General features: G+C 51.7%; 7 protein-coding genes across 7 annotated transcripts; 3 read left to right on the top strand and 4 right to left on the bottom strand.

Annotated features, from left to right (window-relative positions):
• Nucleotides 1-725: 725 nt before the first annotated feature.
• Nucleotides 726-1,628, bottom strand: Z518_03410 (uncharacterized protein; the record flags this gene model as incomplete). The annotated part of the gene is made up of 1 exon (XM_013420435.1): nucleotides 726-1,628. The coding sequence occupies one exon, from the start codon at nucleotides 1,626-1,628 to the stop codon at nucleotides 726-728; it is 903 nt and encodes a 300-aa protein (XP_013275889.1).
• Nucleotides 1,629-1,956: 328 nt separating this feature from the next.
• Z518_03409 (uncharacterized protein) lies at nucleotides 1,957-2,970 on the top strand (the record flags this gene model as incomplete). The annotated part of the gene is made up of 1 exon (XM_013420434.1): nucleotides 1,957-2,970. The coding sequence occupies one exon, from the start codon at nucleotides 1,957-1,959 to the stop codon at nucleotides 2,968-2,970; it is 1,014 nt and encodes a 337-aa protein (XP_013275888.1).
• Nucleotides 2,971-5,559: 2,589 nt separating this feature from the next.
• Z518_03408 (DNA repair protein rad18) lies at nucleotides 5,560-7,020 on the top strand (the record flags this gene model as incomplete). Its single annotated transcript, XM_013420433.1, has 1 exon — nucleotides 5,560-7,020. The coding sequence occupies one exon, from the start codon at nucleotides 5,560-5,562 to the stop codon at nucleotides 7,018-7,020; it is 1,461 nt and encodes a 486-aa protein (XP_013275887.1).
• Nucleotides 7,021-7,359: 339 nt separating this feature from the next.
• Z518_03407 (uncharacterized protein) lies at nucleotides 7,360-8,832 on the bottom strand (the record flags this gene model as incomplete). The annotated part of the gene is made up of 2 exons (XM_013420432.1): nucleotides 7,360-8,710; nucleotides 8,783-8,832. The coding sequence occupies 2 exons, from the start codon at nucleotides 8,830-8,832 to the stop codon at nucleotides 7,360-7,362; spliced, it is 1,401 nt and encodes a 466-aa protein (XP_013275886.1).
• A 297-nt stretch (nucleotides 8,833-9,129) lies between these two features.
• Z518_03406 (uncharacterized protein) lies at nucleotides 9,130-10,047 on the bottom strand (the record flags this gene model as incomplete). The annotated part of the gene is made up of 1 exon (XM_013420431.1): nucleotides 9,130-10,047. One exon carries the CDS (start codon nucleotides 10,045-10,047, stop codon nucleotides 9,130-9,132), a length of 918 nt encoding a protein of 305 aa, XP_013275885.1.
• An 829-nt stretch (nucleotides 10,048-10,876) lies between these two features.
• Nucleotides 10,877-12,477, top strand: Z518_03405 (uncharacterized protein; the record flags this gene model as incomplete). The annotated part of the gene is made up of 2 exons (XM_013420430.1): nucleotides 10,877-11,270; nucleotides 11,327-12,477. The coding sequence occupies 2 exons, from the start codon at nucleotides 10,877-10,879 to the stop codon at nucleotides 12,475-12,477; spliced, it is 1,545 nt and encodes a 514-aa protein (XP_013275884.1).
• Nucleotides 12,478-12,714: 237 nt separating this feature from the next.
• Nucleotides 12,715-14,496, bottom strand: Z518_03404 (uncharacterized protein; the record flags this gene model as incomplete). The annotated part of the gene is made up of 2 exons (XM_013420429.1): nucleotides 12,715-14,266; nucleotides 14,321-14,496. The coding sequence occupies 2 exons, from the start codon at nucleotides 14,494-14,496 to the stop codon at nucleotides 12,715-12,717; spliced, it is 1,728 nt and encodes a 575-aa protein (XP_013275883.1).
• Nucleotides 14,497-14,580: the final 84 nt, after the last annotated feature.

Here is a 14,580-nt window from a genome sequence, read left to right as displayed (position 1 = left end):
TCGCCAAATGGTGACCATCAGCAATCCCTGCAGCCATCATACCTCGGCCATTTTTCTCTGTAGCCACGGCAATGGTGTGATTTGCAGCATCAAAGCGTGGCATGGATGCGGGCACAATTTTCATGCATCGGTGCTATAGACTGTCGACTGATATAAACAAAGATGTGACTCGAGCAGTCACTAAATGAGGGCCAAAGTCACGCAGCGATTTCCTCTCGACGGCGCCGAGGTAGATGCCGAAAGTGATTGCTGCTTTCTCTTCGAAATGGCAATAAAGAATGGCGAGCCAAGTTTGTCCGACATTGGTATGAGAAGGATATGCTGATCCCAGTTGATTCTCGAACTATACCGACAATCGACGACAAGTTACTTCGGACGTTCCCTTCTGGCTATCGGTATTTAGCATACTGTCAGGAAACTACTATGGTTGTTCAAGTTCGAGTAGATATGCTCGGCACAATAGAGAAAGAGGTGTCGAAGACGGAAGCAAGATCGCAGCGGAAAAACACGATCTCTTGTACTGGCAAGCAAAACACAGGTTAGATGGTGATGATGTCGACTTCTGAAATAATATATCAACATATCTCAGCCGGATGCTGACAATGTGGTGCTCGCTATATCGATTGTTGGACGGGTTCTGTCGTCAGAGGATTTCCATCTAGGTACAATTCATTCCCCCAACAGGTAGTCAAGACTGCGAACGCCAGAGTCGCTGTCATTATCTTCTAATGATCGTGCACATTTCGAGAATCATAATCCTTTGCCAGTGCTTGTAGAAATTCAGCAGCCCGATCTGGAATCTCTGGGCTTCCGAAAAAGGACCACTGCGTTTTCAGTTGATATCCTATCACCTCAATGCCATTGACTGTCCTCCATCCATTCTCTTCGGCCAGTTGAACGTTTCTTGTCCTTAATGGGTGATAGCACATATCGACCAGCAGCCCCTTGCTTTCTCTAGAGAGGAATTCGACCAGTATCTTTCTGGCCTCCGCCTCAGCTTCCGTGATCGCATCCTGATCTGGCACGGTGCTGACAATGAAATGCGGGCTGGAAAGTGTGCTGGCACGATTGACGGTTTGTATGTGAAGCACATTTAAAGACGCTGTGCGGTTATATTTCGAGACATCTGCAACCTGATCTTCCACCTCCTTTGAGTCGCGATTGATCACGTAGACTTGGGAACATTTAAGTATCTGCAAAAGAGCATAGATAGCGGCGCGGGCAGCGCCCCCGGCACCATACACCAAGGCAATCCGTCCGGGAAGATGTTCTTGCTCATGAACCAAAATCGACTCGCTGATGCCGATCCAGTCCGTGTTCGTTCCACAAAGGCGCCCTTTGAGATCCGGATAGATCAAATTGCAGGCTGAAAGCGCACGAACATAATTGTCGACCTCGTCAATCATCGGTATTATGCTGCGTTTATGAGGCATGGTTACCACGCCTCCTCTGAAATCTGGCCGGCGGTATATCTCGATGACTTCCGTAGGACTGTTCAGCTGAAGGAAATCCATGGTCCAATCTTTGCCCAAGCTCCTTGCGATGAACTCGTGTGCCGGTGGGGCGATGGATGACCCTCCAGGGCCTCCTGCGATGTACAAGCGGTGTCTGGCGTCCGAAACTCCCATGCTACCCAATTTTTATATGGTTTGATCCAGAGTCTGACAAGAAGAAGATGACTACGGCGCAACACGACGGTCACCACAGCCTTGCTCAGCGTTGAATGCGGAATATTGGCATGGCTCTGTGGTTCTGGCCCGCTCTGTCAAGCAAATCACGTTCCGGCGCTGCGAAGCGCCCGGAAAAGTCATTTATCCTGATTCCCAAGCGACTCTCTTGAGACCACTCCGTACTATGCTAACCAGATTGGCGACTGCGTAGGACGCATTGGTGAAATATGTTGGGAGACATCACAATTTGACCACAAGGATCGCGATCTCAAGCACAAGTCGGACAATGGGCATGTTGCAGCCAGCAATCGCCTCAAACTCGCTGGGCCACCTCAGTCTACACAAAATCAGCAAGCGACTTGATCAAGCGGCCGGCCATGGGTTCCTCGAGGTAGAAATTGTCGACGATGACCTAGATACATATGCTGGCACGTTACCAGGCGGCTTGAGCGATGCGAATCGATTAGAAGCCGCCCGTCATGTCCGACAAGAGTGCGATCGGTTGGGCCTGTCAATTATCGTGTTTCAGCCTTTTAGATTTTACGAAGGCCTTCTCGATCGCGATAAACATGAAAAGAAACTCGATAAACTTCGACTTTGGATGCAGATTGTGAAGATTTTAAGGACGACCATCATCCAGATCCCTACAAACTGGCTACAGACGGGTACGACGGGCGACTTAGACACGATTGTACAAGACCTTCGGAAAATGGCGGACGTTGGTCTTGAACAGGATCCTGTCGTGTCCTTTGCGTACGAGGGCGTTGCTTGGGGTAAATACATCGACACATGGGGAGGGACGTGGTCAGTGGTGCAGAAAGTCAACCGATCCAACTTTGGCTTATGCCTGGACACTTTCCACATGGCTGGACGAGTTTGGGGCGACCCTCAAAGTCAGACAGGAAAGAGCTTGAATGCCGACTCAGATTTTCAGCAGTCTCTGGCAGAGCTCGTCGACAATCTCGACATCTCAAAGGTCTTTTACGTGCAGGCGGGGGACGCTGAACTGCTCAATGAGCCACTTCTTCCAGGCTTCGCTCTGTACAACCCCGAGCAGCCTCCTCGAATGACATGGTCCAGAAATGCACGTCTATTTCCGCTCGAGGTTGACCTCGGAGGGTATTTACCTATCATGGATATCCTTGATGTATTGGTGAACAAGCTTGGATATCGGGGACATATGTCGCTGGAGCTCTTTTCCAGGAATGCTTTTGGCTCGGAAGAGAACACCCCAGAAATGTTTGCCATCAGGGCAGCCAAGTCGTGGACGGCCACAATGGCGAAACTTGGTGTACAGTGACGATTCTCTCTGGAAGGCATTCTTCGGTCAATTGGCAGCAGGATAGTTATTGCCCTTCCTTCAACAATGATTGCGATCGAAGCCTTTTCTCCCCTTTTATGAGATTTCTCTGTCCACCTAGGAATAAGTATCACTCTCCATGGTTGTGAGGTCTTGTCCATGATCTGGAATCATTCAACACGGTTTTCCGGACTTGAAGAAGATTTGAATGAACTCGAGTGAAGAGAGGATGCCAGTCAAGCTTAAGGACCTGATGAGTGGAGACATTTCGAATGCATTATGCCTCGTCTCTGCTTGTACTCGACCTTATGCGGCATATCTGGAACGAGTCCTTCGCCAAGAAGCCGCACCAATCACCCTTTTGCTCTCATGCAACTTCCACTGTAATCCTTCATCTCCAACTGCACTCCTGTCTTTCGCAAGCCAGTACCACAACCCGAAGACTGAGGAATACTCTTCATGGTGGTATGTATTAGCAACTGACCTGTACCTTCGCACGTAGGCTGCAATGATCAGTGACTACAGCTCGATGTTGTTGTAGTTCTCGACTATGTCCCGGGAGAGCACCGCCCAGGATTATGATGGTCAAAGTATAGGCCTAGGCGACAGTGAAACGAACACAAAAAGGGCTCGAGTTTCACAAGCATGTGAGCCACGTCGTGCTCGACGAACCAAATGTGACGGGCGACGGCCTACTTGTGCCGTATGTCAGAGCCATGGGCAAAGCTGTGTCTACGACCCTAATCTCAAGAAGCGAGGAGTCCCTCCGGGCTCGAGCTCCGCCCTGGAAAGGAGATCCGTCTTATTGGAACTCATTCTCGCTTTCTTATCAGAACGCGTCAGAGACTTTGGAGAAGTAGTCGTAGAGTTCCTCCAACGTGAGCATCAGAATCCAGGAAGCAACCCAGCGCTTCTGGAAAGGGGAAAGGAACGCCTTGAAAACTGGAGAAACAGTCGCACATTCCGGCTAGTGCAGGCGGCAGCCATGGACTATTCAAGGATGGAACCGTTCTGGCAATCTGTTGCTGGATATGGGAGGTCCTTAGCCGTGAGCAATGTTGGTGAGCGACCAGATTTTCGAGAGGGCATTGAGAATCAAGGTCAATCCTCGCAGCGAGACTTTAGATGTATACTGACCATTCAAGCCACCGTTCCGGGTAATGGCACGCAACGGAGACAAGCTTCGCCAGGAGAATGTCCTTCGGCGCACCGGTCATGCCTTCGGTGTCGTGAGCAAGATTCTTCTCTTCCAAACGATGCCGGACAGTACTTGGATGTCTATTTTACGACAACTCACACCTGGCTTCCGATGGTTGACCGGTACAGGCTCGTATCATTTGTAAAGCACCATGCTGTCTGCCGTAATGAAGTAGATGTTGGTAATCCTGTACTGTGGTAGTCTCGCCATGGTGTACCCTCCTTCTCTGGCTGCTGTTCTGGGATTATCTCGTCGGAAGAGAGGAGATCAAGAGTCCTTGTTATACAAACTACAATATCCTGGGGAATGTGGAGCCCCGGACGATCCATTGCCTTGAGTTGGGGTCTGGGGTGTATTGCTGCATCGGACATTGAGTTTATCTGCAGCGGCTGGCGAACTCTGTTGAGAAGCAGACACTGCCTTCATCCTCATTATTGGTTCGGCACGGAGAACCCTTCTGGTCCAGACAAAGAACTCTCATGGAGCCCCATCGTCAGCTATTACAGAGAAGGTCGTTGTGCCTCTCACTCGCGAAGGCCAGGGCTCCTAGCAGGTATTCTGTGCGGAGACTTCACAGGAGCCCCCTCAGCCTAAATGCAAGCCTAATTCGCGGTGGCCACACTTTGGCTAAAGACTTGAGGCGCTGATTGCTCCGTGGTCATTTGCAACTGCGCCAAATTCATTGAGGACTTACGGAAGAAATAGTAGGACGCGCAAAGCAGGATTTCCAGGAGATTCGGGATAAATCTTCACCCCCGACGGTCGGTTGCTCAGCACCGAGTCAAAGCTTGCTTGTGGCGACGTAAAATCGTATAAAGTCCTTTATGGTTGCAAGGTTGGGGTGAGCCATATCCGGACCAAGGTATTGGCGGCGGCGGATCGTATCTTCATCCGGAGAGGGCAGATTATTTCGAGCGGCTTCTTTTTCTCATAGCTTCGAGGTGCCAACTGTATCATCATCGGTGGGAAAGTTCGTAGAAGAAAAGAGAGAGAATCGGCGGGAGTGGAGATTTATAGCGACTCTTACAGGGCATTATAGGGCACGGCATCCGAAGCGTGCCATCTCAGCCTACCGGTATGCTACTCTCTAGTACAGTGGACACCAAGGCCAAAACCATGGCCAGTTTGGCGAAGGACACCTCAAATCGGTATAATACTACATATGCTGCCCTTTGCGCCGTTGCATCCGCACCATCCGCGCCCAGACACCCCGACCTTCAGCCCCCACGACACGAGAGTCACGGGTGACTTTGAGGCGAGCACAGGGCGGCGTCACCCGTGTCCCAAAGGAGGATGAGCCGGACGTGAATTTACCTCCCCAGCGTTGTTTAGTCAAGGCGCCTGGGGTTGTTCTCTATCTTACCTGTTATACTCAACCAGTTGGTGCGACAATGTTGGATCAAGATGAATTTACAGACAGCACAGACTGGCTTTCAACACCTTTGGCTGCGCTTGCACCACTCGACTCCTCCCTCCGATGTCAAGTATGCAAAGACTTCTTCACAACCCCCATGATCACCAGTTGCTCCCATACATTCTGCAGTCTGTGCATACGACGGTACTTGTCTCAGGAAGGAAGATGCCCCGCATGTCGAGAATCCGACCAAGAAATCAAACTGCGCCGCAATTGGGTGGTAGAAGAGTTGGTCGCCAACTTTAATGTTTCCAGGAAGGGTCTCCTCGCCTTTGCAAAGAATGCGGCCCAAAAACCAGGTGAAGATATTGAACCAGGAAGGCCCAAGAAGAGGCGGAAAGTGGCAGAAGTTACAAGTAATGGCGTTGGGATCGAGAGACGAAGTACGCGAAGCCAAAGCCGAAGGATGGCTTCAGACGACGGTCAGCAGAGCCTTCCGTCCCCTCAAGAGGCCGCCCATGACAGCGAAGACGAAGGTGGTGTATATGAGGATCAGGAAACGGGGAGCTCGAATTTTATCAACGGCAATTCAGAACCCAATGATGGCCTCGTGGAGTGTCCTTGTTGCCGCCGGCGAATGAAAGAGACGCTCATAAATTCCCATCTGGACAAATGTATAGTCGGGGAAAGCCACACGCCTCAGGACGATTCGCCGTCTCCAGCTCCTCCCAATCGACAGATCGCTCCACCTGGGACAATCGCGTACGCGCAGAAACCTCGAGCGAAACAAAGCGAACGCCTTCCCTTCATCAACTATTCACTCTTGAATGAAACCGCTTTACGGAAGAAGCTGCGAGACCTGGGAATACCGAACCATGGACCCAAAGACCTCATGCGCAGGCGGCACACGGAATGGGTGAATCTGTGGAATGCCAACTGCGATTCCACCAATCCAGTGACAAAAAGGCATCTCCTGCAAGACCTGAAGATCTGGGAGGATACTCTGGGGAGGCAAATGGATAAGGTAGCTACATCGGGATTTATGGCCAAGGATTTCGACCGCGAGTTACATGTGAAGACTCAGAAGAGCAATTTTGACGATCTCATCAAGCTAGCTAGACAGAAAAAGACTGTCGTAACAGACAAGGCTACCGTTTCGATAGACGAAACACCAGCAGAGGGGCGGCCGTCGACACCGCCAAATCCTAATCCGGCGCCCTCACCACAACCGGGCGACACGATCTTCCCAGAGGATTCCACCACAACCGTCTCCCCCATACCTATACCACTACCGCAGTCCAGCGAGGCAGCCTCTTCCGACTCCATGAACGACCCCCAACCACAAGATCGTCTCGAACCTACCAATCCGATACCCAACAATCCTTCTTCTGAAGGAAAATTACCTCTGTCAGCCACCGAAAACGCTTTGGGCCAACCCGCATCGCAACCTCCTTTTCATCATCAAACTGGAGACGCCTTGAACCCTTATATCTTGTAACGAGTTTCGTGTCTATATCTCTCACGCAGGACGCTGAGTTGGACCGGCCCGCACACGATCATATCATCGAACGTCGAACTTGGACAAAAGGCTCCAAGAGTCAACCGGCTGTCCTCGCAGATGCACTGTATATACAACGTGCCATATGAGCGGATGCAGATAGCAATACATACGTATGTACTAACCGCTGCACAAGTCATATGCATACATTTGTTGGCAGTGGCCTATCGCTCCTCACCTTGAAGCCTGAAAAATCGTGCGTGTATCATCGCCCTTTTTCTCCCTCCCCTTCTCTCTTCTGGCCCCTTCTCGCTGGTATGACCGGGACCGCAACATGATCTAAGCCGTTCCTTCGGCAATTCTATCTCTTTCTCGTTCGGGTTGCTGACCCTTAATATCCAGTCTCTGCAGTTTCTCAATACTCGTGGACAATTCCTCATCCAGAGATTTTTGCTGCGCTTGCCCATGATCCGTATCTGCTTGCGCCTTTACCTTCTCCAGTTCCGCGATCCTCCGCCTCGTGACTTCTGCCTCGTGGGCCTCCTTCTTCAATCTTTCCTCGCGCTCCATAGCCTCGAATTCCTCATCAACTTCATTGTCGTCCAGTGCGACTTTGGCGTCTAGAGGCTCCGTAAGCACGCCACCGACGTCGTCAACTTTGCCCATCTCCGTGCGCAGGGTGTCAATGACATCCTCGACGCGCTCGACGCCGCCGACTTTCGTGTTCAGTGTCTTCAGGACGCCGGCACTTGCTTCCATTGCCGCGACTTCCTCGACCTGGTCGACTGCGGTTTCAATCTTCGCGTATACTTCTTCTAGCTGATGCAGCGTGTCCATGCGAGATTGGAAGGTGCGTTCTGTGAGTTTCTTGGACCGGAGAGCCGCGAGCGCCGCGGTCTTGTTGCCGGCCTTGACCGCCATCTGCGCTGTAGCCTGCAGCGTTGTGATGCGGGAGGAGAGAGTAGTGGTTTGAGCTGTAAGATTGGATACCAGAGTCTTGAGGGAAGCAATGGTGCGGTCTTCCGGCGTGACGGGCTCCGGAGTTGATGATGTGGGAGACTTGAATTTTATGGTCGTGTCGTCGTAGCTGAGCACTTGTTTATCGCGTGATAAAAATCGTAGAAGAATAGGTATGTCTTGCGCTGAGAAGGGGCCCAGTCGCAGATTGTTAATCTCCTGAAGAAACAACTCGCGACTCGTGATCCGCTCAGGAAGACTCGGCGATCTTGTTTCCCTCCGTTGTTGCAATTGTTTCCACACTTCCTCCAACGCAGGCACAAGAACGAGATTCCCTCTCTTCAGCCGTCCGTCGACATTGTAGCACCCACTCTCCATGACCCCGATCTGGCGCAGACTCCAGCGTAGAATCGCCCACGGGCTGGGAAACCAAGCACGATCGTAGATACTCTTGTCGCTGGTGAGGAAATCTGAGAGGTCGATCATTTTCCCCCGCCGCACGCATTCGTCAAGTACGCAACCGAGCCCAAAGGGTCGACCGTACTGGGGACTGGCGAGCGCGTCGAGTAAGGCATCGGAGGTCTGGAGGATCAAGCGCTGTTCAACGGGGAGCTGACCGGCCAGCGAGGCGCGTATCAGAGCCGCTTCCCACGCCGTCACATTCGCAGCATAGCCTTCTGGATTTGAGGTTTTTTGCACGGTCAGATCGGAGTACAGAGATGGGAGACGGGATCTGTAAAAGTACGGGCGTGAGGGTTAGTGAGAAAGCACGAGACACCAAAGGGGATAGGAAAGGGCATCGGACTTGCGAAATGAAGGCTCATGCTCGACCAGCCAGTCCACGAGAGGGGACATCGCGTGCCCAGGAAGGAGCGCAAAGGAAGGTGAAGAGTAAAACACTACAGGAATTTTGGTGGGACGGCAAATGATCTGATTATGGCGGTGGAATCTGGTTTGTTTACGTCAGAGGACAAGGCTGGGGTTCAAATAGAGGGAATGATTGGCTCATAAGGTACGCTACCACATGCTTGTCGGCTTTACAATCCATTCTGGATAAATTGCTGTCAAATTGGTATCTATACCGCAATGGTAACCAAGAATAGGTGCTTGCCGAGCAATGAGTTAATAGAATGCCGCTTGGCCCTCCCTCTATCAATTTTCCAAGCTCTTGTTCCAAAGTGTCTCGATGACATTCCAATACCTCCTCTCATCCAGCATCACATGGCCCACGTGTCGACTGGACACGAAATCCGCCATCTCTACTCTTCCATTTCCGATGACCGCAGCAGCTTCTCTTGCGTGCTGCTCCACGTCCTCTGCAGGTATGAGTGGGTCCGCCTGAGAATAGATATATAGCCGGTTGAGATAGCGCTGCATGAATGCGCCCTGGGGGTGATTCAATTTCCGTCGCAGCGTCATGATGATGTTCTCTTTCCCACCAACTTTGTCGAGCACATATCCAATCCCAAGATATGCCCAGACTGCCGCACTACCAATCGCTCGGGCTGGGATGGATTTGGGAAGTGCTTCGCAGATAGCCGTGTGACTGCGAGCGGCAGATGGCAAACTTGGTGTGCTGTCGAACACTAGGGCGGCGATTGGGAGTAATTGGTTGGATGAAGACAAGTATGTGTCGGCGAGCAGACACGCCGTGTAAGATCCGCCGTTTGAGAAGATGTGCAGGAGGACTTTCGATTGGCTTGATTGTTTGGTTTTGACATGCCTCTGGACTACCGAAACTGCCGGCTCCATGTTCTGGACCTGCTGCCTTACGGTGCGCCAGAACAGGTCTCCACCGTCTTGACGGAGAAGGAGAATGGAGCTCGACGGGTACCGGGTCTGATAAGCTTTGGTGTATTTCTTGATATACCGTGATGCTGCATACATCCATGAACAAATGATAATAAGATCAGGTTGGGCTGTTGATTCCGGCGTCAGCCCCACTTTCGCATGCGTTTCCGTTGGCGTATAAAGGAAGATTTGCGTCCCGAGCCTGGTGAAATCGGCGAGATGGAGATCGGGGAGATCTTCCCCTGACTGAAGTTCTGGTTCTGGACCGGCCAATTCCATGGCGAATATAGGATGAGGAAACCAAAGGAGGGCTTGAATAAATCCAGGGAGCTCGACTATGAAGAACTCAAGGAAAATGGCGAGTCGTAGATTGTACCTACCGCCAGCACGTCGCCAGCTTAGGGATGTTGATAGAGACTGCAAAGACTGAAAGCTGAAGGTGTCAGAGTGAACAACGGAATCAGTCAGCGGCAGACGCCGTCTTGTTTTATATATATATGGAATGGACCAGGAAGTCTAGTTCTGCACGGCCATTAGTATTCGCAACTCGAGAACTTTCAGAGAGAGCAGCCCAGGGAGATTGTTGACATCGTTTGACAGCGGCTCCATGGACAAATTTTGTTCACCTTTCTAGAGTCAGGCACCAGCCAATGTCATTTTCTTTCAAATTCCGATTCTCGATAAGTCAACTCAATCTAACCAAGCTGATGGAAGTCTGCAATAGGGGAAACAGGTGCTCGAGAAGGGAATCTAGGTGAATGCTCCAATATAAGAGTAACTCTCTAAGGCGCGTGGGACAAGGACGAAAAGATACAGGGGAAGAGATTGAAGACTCCAGAATGACAAGGGAAGACCAGTAACATAGGCCCCTATTTGAAAATCACAATACCAATCCTGTGCAGCCTAAAAAGATGGCTGGACATGTTTCGGATGTCGAAGGAAACGTTACCTAGGTACAACTACGGTGGATCTGATGCGCATTTACGTCAGAGCACAGCCTCACCAGACTTGGCCCTGTACTCCGCCGTTCCCTCTTTTTACGCGTTGGTCGCGTCACTTTGAACTACGACGACCTCATCACATCTGATCCCTGGTCCACCCTGGCGACATGTCTGAAGACTTCAAGAGATATCTGGCGACCGAGATCATCTCCGAGCAACGAACAATCTCATACCGCCATGTCTCTCGCGCCTTGAAGGTGCATGTCAATGCCGCCAAATGCATGCTGTACGATTTCTACGAGTTTCAGAATGGGAAGAAGCCCGGTTCGATCTACGCGACGTATCTAGTATGTGGAGTGAAGAAACGGCAGATGAAGGTCAATGGGACTGCCAATGGAGACAAACACCCATACGATGAAGACGAGCCCATTCCCTCGAGTCCCCCTCCTTTTACCAGTTCCATGCTGGAGCCGAGCCAACCCGGTAGTCAAGCGACAGAGGAGGAGGAAGATCAAGTGCCCGTACGCACCATCACCCTTGTGAGAGAGGAAGATTTGGAAGGTACTTTCACGTGGGCCAATCAACCGCGCCGGTAATATACTGATTCTCTTATCCAGCGATGAAAGAACAATATCAGAGCATCACGTCCATACACATCTACAGTCTCTCTCCCGTACGGATACAAGATCTCGTCACATTGACGGATATAAGCCGAGGCTTATTCTCAGACTATTTGGTCCGAGAAGATCCCTTGTTGATGAACAAAACGTATGGTGTGATTCAGAATCCCCAGGTTCGAAGACGAAAGGGCAAGAGACCAGTCACCCGAGAAGGGCCGGCGCCAAAATTCCAACCGGTCCAAGATGAGCCAAAGACGTTTGGCGGTGCAAAGTCCTCTACCCAGACTAAACCGGCCCCTAGACCCTCAGCGCCTGCTTCCGCGGTCAAAAAAGAAGACTCCTCGCGACCCAGTTCCCGTGACAGCACGTCAACCACGGCTTCCAGCAGACAACCTAGCCTCAGGCGCGATGCTGTCGACTTGTTCAAGGTATTCGCCAAACAGGGCCAACACAAATCGAGACCAGCGGCCTCCCAACCTGCTGCAAATGACCAAGATACCAAAATGACAGACGCCGACGACGATGACGAAGGCGAATCCGAGGACGAAGCCCTCTTCCTCGACACCGGGACCAGAAAACCCGCCACGACAAAGAAACGGTCGAGCGATGTAAAGAAAGAGCGGGAAGACAAAGCAGCCAAATTGCGCAAGATGATGGAATCCGACGATGAAGAGGAACCTGCCGTTCCCGATGTTGAGAATGTGAGCGGCGTCCACGAAGAACCTCCGGCAGGACAGAAGGGTACCGACGTCGAAGACGACGACGAAGAAGTCGCGTGGTCAGAGTCCGACACTGAAAACAAAGAGAAATCTGCTGCATCCAAGACAGAATCCCCCCGGAGCAAAGCGCATGGCCAACAATCCGCGACCACCGAGAGTGTCTCCACACCTCGACGCCGCCGCGGCAAACGGAAAGTGATGAAAAAGCGCACGACCAAAGATGAAGACGGCTACCTGGTCACGAAAGAAGAAGCCGTCTGGGAGAGTTACAGCGAAGACGAACCGGAGCCGGCACCCACACAGCGGAAGAAGGAAATGCCTCGAAGCAGCTTTGGTGGAGGTACAGGCAAGACGCAAAGTCAGGTGGGGAAGTCAGGAGCCGCGAAGAGGGGGGGCAGTATCATGAGTTTTTTTGGAAAGAAGAATTAGCCATCGGCTTGTATTCGTCCGGCATTCAGGCTGTCAAGGCGAATTGATGTTGACGTTGATGATGAGTATGGCGTAGCGTCGGATAAGAAATCTGTTCGACTTTTTGATGGAGGCCGAACCTTAATTCGCTAAAGGGCCACGAAAAGTAAGAAAAAAGAAGCATCATTCGTCAATGCATTAGTTCACTTATCTTGACATGGCCCGCTTTATCATGAAAATTTGATTGGTTATACAGAATCAATCAACCCAGCCCTCTCCCACACGATACTTCGCATTCGCATATTCTTCTTTCAGGACCAATTCCGGCTTATTCTCCACGAGCCACAGGATCGTCTGGGCGAAGACGCTGTTCGCCCACGCGAACCAGCTGCGGGTCATGCCGTCGCCGCCCCCCCGGACGCCGCGGTGGACATCGACACTCTCGTTGATGAGGCCGAAGGCGCTGACGTTCTTGACGCGGTCGAGACATTCGAGGATCTCTTCGTCGGAGGTGCTGGTCATGGCTTGCACGAGGACCGACATGGGCCAGGCGTTGCGGAGGCCGATGTGTGGGCCACCAATACCCGAGAATTTCGAGCCAGAGAGGTAATATGGGTTCCCGCGCTGGCTGAGGATCATGCGTCGTGTGTTTTGGTAGATGGGGTCAGAGGCATCGAGGAAGCCGAGAAGGGGGAGAGACAGGAGCGATGGAACGTTCGCATCGTCCATGAGGAGATGAGAGCCGTATCCGTCGACTTCGTAGGTGAAAACTTCTCCAAACTCCGGGTGCTTGGTGACTGCATGCTTGTAGATGCCGGCCTTGATCGTTTCGGCGCGAGACTCAAGATCATCGGCAACACGGAGCATCCATGTGGCTTCCGTAGACGTTGGGGCGGCGGAGGAAGCCGTTCGAAGAAGTTGTGATGTGCGTGCCAATTCCACCGACATCATGGCGTTGGCGGGAATGAGGAAACCGAGGATGGTGGCGTCGTCAGAGGGTCGAAATGCCGAGCGAACCAGTCCTGTATGGTCCGCTAACGGATTGCCGGTGCCTTCGAGATTGAGGGTTTCTGTGCCGATCCGTGTATATCGGCTGAATGTATACTCGTTCCGTTCATACCAGCCTGTATCAGCGTTGAAGGTGGGTTTTGCTTGAGCATCGAGGACGTGGATGACCCCTTGGAGAGCTTTGAACCAGCGAGGAGTCAGGAATGCCGTGGAGCCGGTCGAGGCGTGGTACTGGTTTGTCAGTGCGAGGAAAGCCGCCAGACTGTCGAGTTCATATTTGCATTCGAAAACCACTCGAGGCTCATATGCCGGGTGAACATAGTCATCTTGACCGGAATGAACAAGAGGGAGACGAGAGGGGTCGGGGGGTTGGAAGGCATTGCAATAGGGTGACGAAATGACAAATTCGGCTTGTGTGTTGATCGCGCCGAGGAGCAGATTCGAGATGTCAGGGGCTGATTTTGCGAGGAGTTGATACTGGGCCAATTGATTCGTTGAGTCTCTTAACCACTCGGCATTAATATCCCCCGTCACTATGAAAGATTGGGCGCCCTTCCATCTGTCTTGATCGCGCACTAGCCGGGACTTTGGGGCGTGTGTTTCGACCCCATCAACATGCCACAGAACGGTGGTGTCAAGAGTATTGGGGAAGGCGTTCCGGAATATATGTGCCAGGTCGGGATCCTTTATTCGGGGGTATAGATCTTCAATGACTTTTTCGACTGCCGCTGAGGAGAACTTGCGGCATTGAGGGTGTGGTCTTTGGTAGGGGAGTTGTAACGGGCCATCGCTGAGGGGTTTACTACCGGAAGGAGTGAGTATCTCAACGGAGGACAGGAGTTTAGATATCACATACTGTTTGTGACGAGCATAATTCGTGTAATCTGGGCATAGCCCTTCAAAGAATTGCGAGTCTCCGATCTGATCGTCATATACATAGGAATCACGGCCATCGATGAAAGTTGCATTCACCAGGCCAATCAGTAGCCACAGAGAAAGACGGAAGAAATGAGCCCATGGTGAAAGATGCATGGTCAGAGGGTACGCCCATGCTATGAAATAGGGGACATGAGTTGTCAATAACCCTCAGTCGAGAGGAGGAGACTGGGTACGTGG

The sequence above is a fragment of the Rhinocladiella mackenziei genome (assembly GCF_000835555.1).
Source record: "Rhinocladiella mackenziei CBS 650.93 unplaced genomic scaffold supercont1.2, whole genome shotgun sequence".
Classification (NCBI taxonomy): Eukaryota; Fungi; Ascomycota; class Eurotiomycetes; order Chaetothyriales; family Herpotrichiellaceae; genus Rhinocladiella; species Rhinocladiella mackenziei.
This window is presented reverse-complemented; position numbering and strand designations above follow the sequence as displayed.